Here is a 13,662-nt window from a genome sequence, read left to right on the forward strand (position 1 = left end):
GGAGCAGAACGAGCAGATCAACAATATAGTAAATATTTACCTTTTCAGTAATGGAAAAGTAAAAAGAAACTGTATTCCCAGATATTTTTGCCTCAGCTCTTGCTATCAGTGTCATATTTAGATACTACATTAGTGCAAGTCATTTTCCTCTAAAAATGACCTGTGAGGAAATGCATAGAAATGCCCAGTAATGGTACTATGAGGTTTATTTTGGTTCAGTTCTCTCCTTATGCATGTGTGTGACTTCATACATATTATGAGATGCTGAGAATGAATGAATTTTTCTAAAATAATTAAAAATTAAAAAGTTAAGCTTTCATACAATTAGTATCAATGTGTATATCATTCCATAGCTGCATGCATTTCAATAATTTATAACCCTAGATTTTAACCAGGATAAAGTTTAAACATATGCACTGGTGAATAGAAGCTGACATAAATAAATGGAAAACAAAGCAAAGTCTAATAAATTAAAAAGTAGCTGGACAATGGTGGTGAAATAAATGGCCAGCTAGACCAAAGAAAGTCCAAATGCAAAGATCTATAGAAATGTTCAGCTATTGTAATATATATCAGGTTTACAGATATGCTGTAAAGAAACTTAGAAAACAGAAAACCATATAATGGTAACAACAGAAAGATTCTGAAATATTAGTAATTAATTTTTTTACCAGTTCTTCTGAGCTTAGTATAGTACCCTAAAAGGAAAACATACATTATTAGACAAACTTTAGTATAGTCAAGGAATGATGTATACCTTATAACTTAAAAACTTAAGATTATAGAGATTTAAAAATTTTTAAATCTATATTTTAAACTATGTGACTTCTATCACAAAACTCAGTCAGCATATAATTTTGGACTGCTAACATTTATTATCTGAATCATGTGAGACCTTTGACATTTAAAAAATTCATATTATTCTACTATTAAGTGATAGGTATATGTTGAAGGAAATTTAGAACATGTGGAAAGCAATAAACAGAATCTCATTATACAGAGGTTGATGGAGTTTCTTTTTTCAAATCAAATTTTATTGATTTGTCTTTGTATTTACAATGTAAATACAAAACCTGCATAATTTGGGAGTTCAGTTTCATACATGCACCCATGCTTCATTCATTCACAACTGAATCTCCCATTCTCCTCCACGTCCCTCCTGATAACCACCACATTTTTCAGAGTCTAAATGAGTTTGGTGTATTTTCTTCCCAGTATTTTTACATATTTCCTTTATCATTTTGCATCATGTCATTTACACAATTTGTCTTTTCCTTTTCTTTCCCACTACACAACAATCATTAACTATGCTACTGAAAAATTGTGTTAAATAATTTGGAATGGCCCTACCAATATTTGTTTATGTGTTATACAGTTTAGTCATTTTCTCTTGTTTAAATTTAAGTTGTATCCTATACTCTTCCCTACTCTAAATATATTTTGATGAAAATATTTATAAATAAATATTTATTTGAGATGACTTTCTTGAGATGTTCCCAAATGTAGAATTGAGTTGACATAACTGTTATATTTGATTCTCTTTTTAGAAGTAAAAGTTGCTATTTGTCAATCATTTGCTCTTGATCCTTGGTAATATAAGTGATCTCAGAAACTATTTTTCACAAAGGTATATAAGAATAGAGGAGAGAAAGTATTTGTATTTGTAATAATTAATTTAAAATTTTCTTAACCCTGTGGTAAAGGATTGACTGGTTGCTTCATTTGTGACGTCTCTGTGTGACTAACTCATACCTCTCAGTAGTATCAGTTACTCATTTTTAAACTGGGAACAAAAGTATTTTCTACAAAAGGTTGTTTTGAATATTAAGTAGGATAATACACAGTAAATAATAAAATACTTAGAACAGACCTGGCACTTAGAAAATGTTTAATAAGTGTTAGCTTTCATTATTATCAGTGTCCATACAATGCAAAGTAAATGAAAGACTTGCCAACTCTGAGGTGAATTGAGACAGGATTAAATATCACACAATAAGATGATTTAACATCAAAATCATGCTGAAAAATAATCTTACCTGAGCTCCAAGTTGTGCTACAATAACTGGTAACATCTGAAAACAATAGTGGAAAAATGGAGTAAAATATATGTTTAAAGGTAAGTTCTGGCAGGTGATGCAAATATTGAGATTTTTCTTAAAGGATATAATATTTGTTGGGCAAATATTTGTTTTTAAAGTATCATCTGTAATCACAGAGTTAGACTCATAGAGATAGATGAGAATTGGAACTCATCCAGCTGGTAAAAATATTAGTTCCAGAGCAATTTGGAGATGAATCATTTATATCTTATTGTGAGAGGATTTTCCCCTGAAAGCAAATGATGGTGAGATGTAGGAAAGAACCAGAAAGTCTTGGGGACTTTTGAGGAGGCATGATGAAGAGATCCAAAAAGAGAAAAGTTAGATTTTCTGAATTAGATTTTATCTAACTCTTAATTTTCCTTGGGATCATTCTCATCCAGAAGTCTTCAGTAGAAAACAAGGGAGCGAAGCAAAAACAACTTTCTGCTCTCTCTCTCTCTCTCTCTTTTTAAAAGATTCATTTATTTGTGCATACAGAACTGGAGTACAGGCCAGAGGTGCAGGGGTGGTGAGAGGATTCACCAGAGACAGAGTGGGGAGCAGAACAGACCGACTGATGAGGTATACTGCTGAGGGGAGCAGCGGGCGGGTCAGGAGAGGTCTGCTGTGCTCTGTGGATCACCTCGGGGCAGGCGGGTATCAAACTCATGCTGAAGTGGCTTTAGCTTCTTAGTGTTGCGCTTTAACTCGCTGTGCCACCAGGAAGGGCTCTTGGCACTATATTTTTAATCACTTCAGTCTCACCCAGCTCTTCATATTTGCCTGTTACCATTACAAGTGCATTATAGAAGGGTTAGGACTGTGTGCTTAATTTTGTGGATGCGTTTTCAGTAAGAATAACACTACCAAAGAATGTTCCTTGTTCAGTAGAACATCCATCCCTCTACAAATAAACTGGGTAAAAATTTCAAGAAGCTTCAAATAATTCTTCCTTCCCCTCGAGGTTTCTACTTAATAATTGGGAAAAAATGCTCCCCAATGTTAACCCAAAGTCTCATTATGGAACTTACTTGAGGTTGCAGCTGCTGTTGTGCGTTCAGTCCCCCCAGGGTCAGTGGGAGGGTTTGGGTGCCAGGGGTGATCCCTGCAGTAGGATGTAGCTGTAGGGCAATGAAGATTTTTCAGTGTTTTTTTTTTTTTTTCAGTTTGAATATTCAGGAAACTAAATGCATTTATTAAATGTAAATATTCTTAAAGGGAGGATTTATTATATAAACATATAGTTTACTATGTTGCCTTTGGAATTGGATATAGACATAAAGTCCAAAGACTTTAGTCTACTGGTATAACATAAATATCTATTTTTCCAATATTTAATTTTGCTTTGGCATTTAACCAATTCCCTTTAAGAATTATTTCAATGATTTTTATCTCTCCCTTTTTGGCCTTAATAGCCAAAAGTTCCTAGAATCTTTTTGGTGGCTTTATATGAAGAAATAAATTCTGTCACAGGTATCTCCATGACAATTGTGAGGGCCAGTATAAAATTTCTGGTCTAAATTTGGTCCTATATGCACTTTATTAAATCTGACCTCTGAGGGGAAATCCACTTTAATTAGGAAAGGAACTTAATTTTCTCTTCTAGCAGGATTAAACTATACAAATCTTTCTATTCCTTCTAGTTTGCTCTAGTTGGGTTAATGATGGAGATCATGGTGTTTTTGTAGATGTTGTAGTGGTCAGAAAGAAAATCATGCCACGGAATGAGGAGAGAAGCAAAGAGGATAGGTGAGAAAAATTAAAAAAACTAAGACTTAATTTTTGTGGAGGTACAACAAAATGGTTAACAATGCAACAACAATGCAAAATGGTTAACAGCATTGCATGTGATTCAAAGGCAAAGATGAACAGTTAAGTATTTGCTAAGCAGGAGAAAGGTGAATACTGGAGGTTTTCATTTATGTGTGGAATATAAAACAAAATGAAGGGTCAGCCAAAACCAAATCAATTAAGATGAATTCTTTAGACATTCTTCCTAAGAAAACCTTTTTATGGTGTGTTGACTAGTATCCAACTATCCCTGACTTTTCTTTTTTAACTTATCTATAATGAATATCTGTGTGTGTGTGCATTTGTTGGCAAACATACACACACTTAACCTGAGGCATCATCATTACTCCACAACAAACAGTAAAAAGACATAGAAGGATACTTACCAGGTGCAGATCTGACCCCAGGGTGAGCATCTGTGTCAAGGGTATTAGACTTAAAGAAGGGAAGACCTGCATGGCATTGAAATGGGTATATGAGAAGGAGCTTGTTTGTTTCTACTGGGCTGCAAATGCTGACTGCCCTCAGGTAAGTTATACTCTATCATAGGTGGTTTCATGATAAAGGAAAATGAACACAAAGCTTTGGGGCCTCCACTTACATTGTGCTCTCATGGCCCTGGGTGTGGGGCCTTGGCAATATGATGAGTTTATAGTATTTATTAGGTTAAGATGTATAATCTCCTTTTATCCATTGTAGTACTTAATTTTACATATGTAATTTTATATATTTTTTTCTGAAAGTCTGGATGCCCAAACTCTGTAATCTTCAAGTTCCTTTAGGAGTGAGATTGCCCATGATTGTCCATAGATGAAAAGGAGAATTTCACATTCTGATGTTATCTGATTGTACTATTTCACAAGATCTAGTTGGACAAGAGTAAAGGAGGAGTAGCCAAGAACAAATTCAGTTTTCAAAATATTAAAATATGCTTTGAAGAAACATTTTGCAGTTCAATACATCGGCTCATCAGCAACAATGAAGCTGAAGGAAATCATGAGGAAATCTGTGGTTATTTTTTAGATTACATCTTAATCTCTGCTATTTCTGGCAACTGCCGAATAGATTATGTCACAGTATTTCAAAAATAAGCAAGTGTTGTCAATAAGTATACATGTTGCATTGAACTTTACAAGATTTGTTTGCAAAACCAAATTATTATCTAGACAAAAGGAAACGGAGCAAGAGTGCTTTCTTTCCACTCAGAAGTTTCACGAAAGTATAATGGTTCTTTTATCTCCCCAAAGGAAAGTCTTCCTCTCTTGTTCATTCATAAGACTGTATAAATCTTGATTTAAAAATCCACCAGAATTAATGAGTTTCCTCTGTTTGTCTGCAGTATTTTCTGCTATAGAACTTTTACCTGAGTTGGCTGCTGTTGGTTAAGTAGTGTTGCCTGATCTGGAACCAGCTTTGTTGGAGGAAGTCCCAAAACAGGGTTGAGTTGCATCTGTGATAACAAATATTTGATGAAGCAAGGATGTGTTTGAGATTTATCTATTTATTTCTGAGAGGTAACAGATTGTCCCAAATGCAAAAATGTCTGTTTTTAGGTTCTGTATATTTTGGAGCAGTTTTAAATTCTTTGGGATGTTTTATGCATAAAGAGGAGGTATAATTTTAAAGTGGAAAATGCCAGAGCAGGAGGGGTGGAGGGGGGAGGGAGAGATGGGGAGTGGGGCTCATGAAGTTTTTTTATAGGGTTCATGGATTTTTGATAGTTGTTTCTAGGCTCCTGTTTGTTTTCTGCAAGTGCCACCCTCCTTTCTCAGGACATGAAATATAGTCTACCTTAGCTCTGCACATATTTGCTTTTCACAATGCTTAAGGACATTCTGCAATAATTTCTATTGAATTCTCCTGAAGTACATACTAAGCCATATTTATATTATACGTTTTATTTTGAGCATCCTGGTGTCAAGGAGATACCTATGGAGTTTTTTGCTTTTACTTCATGAGCAGAAGTTTTGTCCCTTTCTTTTCTAGGGTATTTTCTAGCTGTATTTGGAATCACTGAATTTTAGGCTTGAAAATCTTGCTATCTATATTGTCTAGTTACATGCGTGCGCACACACTCACACACAGAGAAAGACATGGTCAAGTACTAGGAACTGTAACTGGATCCTCATAAGTGCTTAGTCCTTTATGAAACAAATCCTTCCATTCGTGTCTTTCAGCTCTCCTTCCACTTTGGGAGGGACCTCCTGACCTCAGCTGGTTTTGTCACCGTTGCACCCTCCCCAGAGGCCAGGGTGTGTCCTCCAGCATCTGTCAACCTTTCAGTCACCTGCAAATACCGGAGGCCATCTCTGACTCTTGATTTCACTTTGGCATTGCCCCTCAGTTTAAGAGTAAGTTTGACATTTCTGACTTTAGAGCTTCCTCTACACAGAAAAGTTATATTAGTATAAATTCTGCAGTTAAGTCTTTTCCTCCCCTATAACCTATTGTCTATGTAACAAGCAGTGCTCCTTTGACAACAGTTTTTTTTCTTGTTACTCTTCTCCATTTCCAGTGACTTTCATTTTCACTCAATGAAATGACTTAAAGCTCTTCTTGTTCTGGGTCCCTGGTGCTTCTACTTCATTTCCTTCCATTCACTCTACTACTGCGATCCACGTTACTAGTTCTTTATGGGAAAGGAGAGGCCCACTCCACCTGCTCCCTCTGTCTGGAATACTCTTTCCCAGACATTGGCTCATTCCCTCAGCTGCTTCAAGCCTCTGCTTGAGTCACCTACTGACTGATGCCTTCTCTGACCACCGTCTTGAATACATGGCCCATCTTCAAACTGGATCAATTTTAAAATACTAGCACACTGAAATAGGCACTAAACTTTTATTAGTTTATCACCTTTTATCTTGGAGAATTAAAAACATGAAAATAAGGGACCGGACCATAGAACAGACTCCTTTTGATGGAGTGTAGTAGGCAATAGGTCTACAATTAGAGGTGCTAGCAAGGGCTGGTTAGTACATAAAATAAACATATTGCACTTACCGGTAATGACTGAGTTGACCCTAGAAGACAAAAGAGTAGAATCGTAGTCTTCATGTTTTAAATTGCTACCTATAACAACAAAATAGTGTTATTCTTTCACTCCATTTCTTTTTTGCTTTTGAGAGAAGATGATACTTAAAAAAAGAGAGAATACTCTTTTTGAAACATAGTCAATGAATGTTACCTTTTTCTCCACTTAGACAAATGTACAGGTGAGTCAGTAGTCAAAGTCCAGTGATTTCTCCAGGTTCTGTAGTGATTTTTTTTTTTAACCATTTGATGAGTTGTGTGTTTGTAGAAGGAATTTAAACTCAACTCCAAGACACTGGCAACTGAGAGACCAATCAAGAGCTAGCTGTCTGTGAAATCATTTGGTTTCTTTCATAACCCAACACTTCATTAAATGAGTTATTAGTTGCAGACATCAAATTACCCAATGTCTACTACTTGAATAGAGGGTATATCAAAAAAGACATGCCTTGCTATAATTTTAAAAAGTGCTAGCAAAAATGTTTCAAACCTCCCAAATGATTTTCCATGCTTCTGTGCACATAGGCATCAAACATAAAAATATACACCTTTGTTGATAGCTTAAACAGTGAGATCTATTATTTATTGTTTTGCAGCTTATTCTGCCCACCTAACACATAATTTTTGTGATACAACTTTATGTGTTGGTACATATAGATTTACTTAATGGACACCTTTGATTATATTTTCTTTTGATGCCATCTAATTTATTTCCTTTTTATATTGTAACTATAAAAGTGATACAATGAACATCCTTTTAATATTTTTCTTATGCAGATGGAAGTATTTCTGTAGATGTTAATCCTAGAAGTATTATATTAAAAAATACAGATATTTTGAATATCAATAAATATAGGCAAATTGTCTTCCAGAAATATTGAATCATTTGCTTTATTTTAAACAGGGAAAACGTCTTTAACCTAAGCAAATGCAGGTGTTCACTGGGTTTCTTTCACAAAGAGAACAACCATGTGCCAATAGTCCAGTCAGTGTTCACGGTCCCAGAGCTCTTGAAGTTTTGTGATATTCCACCTCTTTACAACTGAGTCCAAATCAGTGTTGAACTTCACTATGCTAGAATTTCACTTGGAAAGCTATCGTATAGTTTTGACTCATTTTAGGGTATAGAATGTCTTTTTTTTTTTTGCTTTAAACATTTATTTTTTTTATTTTTTTTTTCATCTCAATTGTAATCCCCACGGGTTTCCCATCACCAAATCACCCCTGTGCCACCACCATAGTCCCGTGCATTTCCCTCCCTTCCCCCCCCCCCCCGTTTTTGATCCCATTCCCCACTCCACCCCCACAGAATGTCTCTGGTCTATGGTTGTTCATTATTTTTGTTATTTTCTCGCCTGGTCCATTATACTCCTGCTATGAGTGAAACCATCCGGTATTTTTCGTTCTCTTTCTGGCTTATCTCACTAAGCATGATCTTTTCCAGCTCCATCCAAGTTGCTGCAAAAGACATGTGTTTCTCTTTTTTGGTTGCTGAGTAATATTCCATTGTATATATGTACCACATCTAGAATGTCTTTTAATGGAAAATTGAGACAGTGAGACATTCCCAAAGGCATTTCTGTAACTCTTCAATTCATTATAAAGTCATCTTTTGTTATCACTCAGATAGAAATGTTGAGTACAGGCTAAGAGGGGACACACATAGGTTAACATGTAATTAATTTTATGCTTGGTAAGTATATTAATAAGTACATTCACAGGCATGAAGGAAAACATGGTAAGTTTTGTTGAGAGCAGGACAGTAGAAGCTTGATAGAGGAATGCTTTACCTTGGATTTGAAAAATGAAAAATTCATTATAAGCACAAGATCCAGGCCGATCAAGTGTATGCATATGTATGTGAAGTAGTGACATCATTGCTCTATGGCTGGAGCAAAATGGGATAAGGTTAGCAGTGGAGAGATAACCTGATTTTAACCTCCATTTGTTTCTTTCTATTACTCATTTTGGACCTGACCAGACAATAATTTATATAACTCCATTATTTCCTAATTACATGTTTCATTTGGACTGAAAAGAGAGTTCTCATTTTATATTTCTTTAGTGTCCTCTGTATTAACATTACAAAGCACCAGATAATCACTGTATGTTGATGAATAAATGGTAGAAGGATATACTACAAGGAACTTGAGCAAGATTGAATTGAGGAAAGACTTCAAAGAAGAGATGGGGCTTTAGAATAAAAAAAAGATAACCTAATGCCATTCATAGCAACAAGGATGGAGTTAGGAGGGATTATGTTCAGTAAAATAAGCCAGAAAAGAAAAAGAAAAATGTCAGATGGTTTCAATTATAGGAAGAATATACGGAAACCAAAGAAGGGAAGGGAAAACAATGACAACAATTAAAGAAAAAGCAGTACAACAAAACTAAACAAAAATAATCAGACAGCTATAAGTCTGAGACATTCTTCAGGGGAGGGGGAGTGAGAGGGTATAAAACATGGGGAGGCAAATCACAGGGGACTAAGGTGATGGCACATGGGTGAATGGGTGGTGGAAATTGTGTGGGGACTACACCTGATGTAAAATTTATACAATTAAAGAAATTATATATATATATTACAAATAAATGTATAAAAATTTATATACACTCACACAACACACATATGCATACATACACATACATATATGTATATATATGTATATAAAGAAGAGGTGGGGCTTTAAATGGATTTGAAAATAAGTGATTGATGAGACTGGTGGTAGCATGGGGAGGGGATGCTATTGAGAGGAATAATGGAAAATAGTGGCTGGAAGGTTAAGGAAGGGAAATAACTTTGTTCTAGTCTTCACAGGCTTTTATAGATACATTCATTTTCTCCTTTATTTATCGAATTCGTTCTTGCAATTCATGACTTAACATGTATTCTCTCTATGTTCTGCAGCATTGTTTCAGCACCTAGGAATAAAACAATGAATAGAAGGAGCAAAATCCCTGTTCTTGAGGACTGAAATCGTCAAAATTGTGAAGTGATGAAAAGAGAAGTTTATTTTCACTTATTTATTTTATTAACTTTCTAATTGTCTAACATCATTGTTTATTTTTGTACAGTATTTGACTTTTCCCCTCAGGTGTAGTTCATCATAAATCTCCCAGCATCACATCATCTGTGAGCTTTCACCACAGCCTCTTGTTGCTACAAGAGAAGTTTATTTAAGACATCGTTCATAGCAAATTGAGGACCTCCATCTAGGGAGACAATTTCAGATTTCTGTGACTCCTGGTCCTACTCTCCAGAAGTTTTGGGTTCAGCTGTATGTAGTTTGTGCAGGTGGGCTACCATGTACAGAAGTAAAAATACAGACTTCCATGGCAGAAATAACAGATACACATCTGGTTACATTTCTGGTTACTAAGAAAGGAAGAATGTCATATCAATAATATAAGAAATGAGCTCTTCCTCTGCAGCATCAGACATTATCAGTGTGTGGGAATTGAGGCTATCAAGGTCTTTTTCTATGAGAGAGTGTTTCTGAAGGCACATAAAGGTCACGCTGTGCAGCTACGGTTCCTCCAACAACTCTCCTCATGATGAGGCGTCCGGGTCTGGGGAGCTGGGGTAAACTTGGTATGCTATTTGGCCACAAAGCTTCTTCAGAGTAAAATTTTATTTTTGACTTCAGTGCTCTGCAGCTGCCTACTTGGGAGTTTCCCAGAGCAGAGACATTTCTGACAAGCTGTAGTGTTCTTTTAGTCATACCCTTACGGAGCTTACATTTTGGGGGAGGGCACATTAGGACATCAACCGCATTGTATCAGTGGGAGCTCATGACACAGGGGACTCCATGGACCCCTGGATGTTACTTTCAATGAAAGTAAAGGGGAGAGGGCTTCCTTAATTATTTTCCTTTTTGGTGGAGGCAGAGATGAATTTATGCCACTGTTGTTGGGCTTAAAGGAAGAGAGTTGGGTTCTGTCCCCTGCCAAAAGTATGTTTCCCTGCCTATTAAATTTGATTGGGTCTATAGACCATCTCCTCATCACAGATGTAAATATGGTGTGTCAAATAGCTCATTGGCATAGAATCACTGTGGCCGTCTGGGCACTGGGTGATTCAGGAGCTGTCGAGTGCCTGTGGCAGACAAGCCTCTAACCTGAAGTTGAGATGGGACATGCCCAGCTAGGAAACTCAGCAGTCAGTGGGATTCCACCAAAATAAACAAGGGGAAGGATGAGTAATTTCTTAGACAAGAATTTTTGAGTCAGAAAGCAGATAACTTGCAATAATATAATTGCAGAGTTGGGTGTCAAGAAATACGTACTATAAAAGGCAAAAATTCTTAAGTCATTAATAAAAACAGAGAGTAACCAAAGCAGTGAGATATTTTTTCCCCCCATAAATGACAGGATATCAGGATTTATTAAAATGTTTCATGAAGTACAGATGGCATATCCTCGACTTGTAGATCTAGATATGGCTTGATCTTTATTACTGGTTTTAATTTTCAGTTTCTCTCAACAAAAATAAACAAACTTATGGGCAGAAGAACTAAAAAGACACACATTGCTATATTTACCACAGTGATGGTTATCTAAAATAAAGTCCCTTAAGCCCTAATTACTACTTAAAGACCTTCATTTTCATTGAAACATTTTAGAGAGTAAAGTCAAGTCAAGGGCTAGGGTGGAGGGATTTTCTTCTAGATAAATCTCTAAAGGAGATGGTTAGATTCCTCATTTAAAGACTAAGCAATAGAAAGCTTAAGTAAGATAAAGTCATAAGATTTGTGTTCCCATCCGGGCAGTAAAAGAACTCTGATTATTTTTAAACATGTACTGCTTTGTTTTATAATATTGATTTTGTTATAACAGCCAGTTGCTTTTATTAATCAGCCAACTGTAATATTTTTGACTTCAAGGGGAATTTCCCATCCTGGGGCAGCACTTGCTTGCCTGAGCCAAGCAGTGCCTTATGAGGCTGAGGCAATCCAGTTGTAAACTCATGGTTGCTCAGAATATTTTGATATTCTGACCAAACATAAGTTAGCATGGAAATTCTTATTTTTCAGAGCTTTTTCTTTCTACTGGAAGTTGTCTTTTGATAGAAGATGCATAGCTTGTGTCAATGACTTACCTCTTTAAGTTTTCAAACAAAAGGGACACTGTTCTTTATCTTTTCACCTTACTTTCCCTTAGCTCTGGTTTTACTGTCTCTTGTTCAAGGTAAAGGACTATCTGCTCTTAGGTTGTCCTCAGAGTTGGACAGTTTTTTTTTTTGGAAGATGAGTCTGTGACTTACTGCTTTGTCTCTGGAGAACAGACTCTTGTTTCTAATGTAGTTTATCTTTAGACATTGTTTCCAGTTTATGTCTTTTAATTTTGTCTCTTGCTGATTTTGTTTGATACCTTTTCCAGTAGATTTAGTCATGGGGACTCTCTGGTGGTATAGGGGGTTAAAGCACAACATTATGAAGCATTCTGCAGCCACTGAAGCACAGAGTTCCATCCCTGGCCAAGGAGCTCAGCCACGTGGCTTGGGCAGACCTCTCCTGCCCCCCCCACCCCCAAACGCTCCCCTCAGAAGTGTACTATAGTTGATCTGCTTTTTATGTTCTCCCGTCTGTCTTGTGAATTCTCTCACCCCTCCACCCCCGCACCCTACCTGTACTCCAGTTCTTGTATGCATAAATAAGTCTAAAAAATACGCAGATTCAGTCACTCCCAAAACCAAAGTTTGCACTTCAGCAAGGATGCCACTAGAGGGCGCACCTGTCAAGGCCAAGCTGGGATTATGGCGAGCAGTCGTAATGCCAGAAATAAAATTAAGCAAAAAAGAAAGATTTCCCCCTTTTTATCTTTTTATTATATATATATTTAATTTTACTTTATTATTCATTTTAGGAATTTAGTCCAAAAACAAAAGTCCTCAATAATAATACTGCTTTGTGGCAAGCATGCTAGTATGCTATGTTTCTATTTTTATTAAGTTCAGAATAATTTCTAATTTTCCATTTGATTTGACACACGGGTTATTTATTTATAAGTATGTTATTTTAGTTTAAATATTTTTATATTTCTGTTATTGATTATAATTCAATTCTATCTCATCAAAGTGTATGTGTTCTATCACTTGAATACTTAAAAACACATTGAAAAACACATTGAGACTTGTTTCATGGTTCAAAGTGTGATCTACTTTGTGAAATGTTCCATAGGCACTTGAAAAGAATGTAAATTCTTTTGTTGGATGTAGTGTTCTATAAAGGTCAACTAGTTGGTTTGAATGTTGCTCAAATCTTTTATGCTCTTACTGATTTCCTGTTTGCTTGTTTTATCAAATATTGAGAGAATAGTTGACTGATATTGATTATGGTGAATTTGTCTATTTTGTTTACTAGCTTTTGCTCTGTGTGTTTTGAATCTGTTATTAAATGCGTAAAATTTAAGGGAAAAAAGAAAGAATGAAAATTTACATATTTTGGTGATCTTTTTGAAAAAGGTTTTATTTATTTTCACATAGAAGAACTGGGGTATAGGTCAGAAGTGTTGGTGTGTGTGTCAGGGGAGGGGGGGTCAGACGGGGACGGTGAGAAGATTCACCAGAGAGAGACTAGGAAGCAAAGCAGGAAGATTTACTGAAAAACATGGCTAAGGGAAGCATCCAGCGAGACAGGAGAGGACTGCCATGCCCTCCGTGGGTCAGCTCCTTGGCTGGGGATGGAACTCAAGCCATGGTGAAGATGGCCTCGAGACCCAACCCCTAGACCACCATGGAGGCCCTACTCTGGTGATCTTT

General features: G+C 36.2%; 1 protein-coding gene across 1 annotated transcript in view; it reads right to left on the reverse strand.

Annotated features, from left to right (window-relative positions):
- Window positions 1-6,926, reverse strand: part of AMTN (amelotin) — a 9,003-nt gene extending 2,077 nt beyond the window's left edge. Inside the window, exons 1-6 of the mRNA XM_004681454.1 lie at window positions 6,873-6,926; window positions 5,236-5,322; window positions 4,259-4,324; window positions 3,113-3,202; window positions 2,037-2,072; window positions 672-698 (exon numbers count right to left, since the gene is read on the reverse strand). Of these exons, the coding sequence (XP_004681511.1) occupies window positions 672-698; window positions 2,037-2,072; window positions 3,113-3,202; window positions 4,259-4,324; window positions 5,236-5,322; window positions 6,873-6,926 (360 nt within the window). The remainder of the gene's footprint in view (window positions 1-671; window positions 699-2,036; window positions 2,073-3,112; window positions 3,203-4,258; window positions 4,325-5,235; window positions 5,323-6,872) is intronic.
- Between the last annotated feature and the right edge of the window lie 6,736 nt (window positions 6,927-13,662).

The sequence above is a fragment of the Condylura cristata genome, unplaced genomic scaffold, assembly GCF_000260355.1.
Source record: "Condylura cristata isolate star-nosed mole 26May11 unplaced genomic scaffold, ConCri1.0 scaffold00012, whole genome shotgun sequence".
Taxonomy (NCBI): Eukaryota; Metazoa; Chordata; class Mammalia; order Eulipotyphla; family Talpidae; genus Condylura; species Condylura cristata.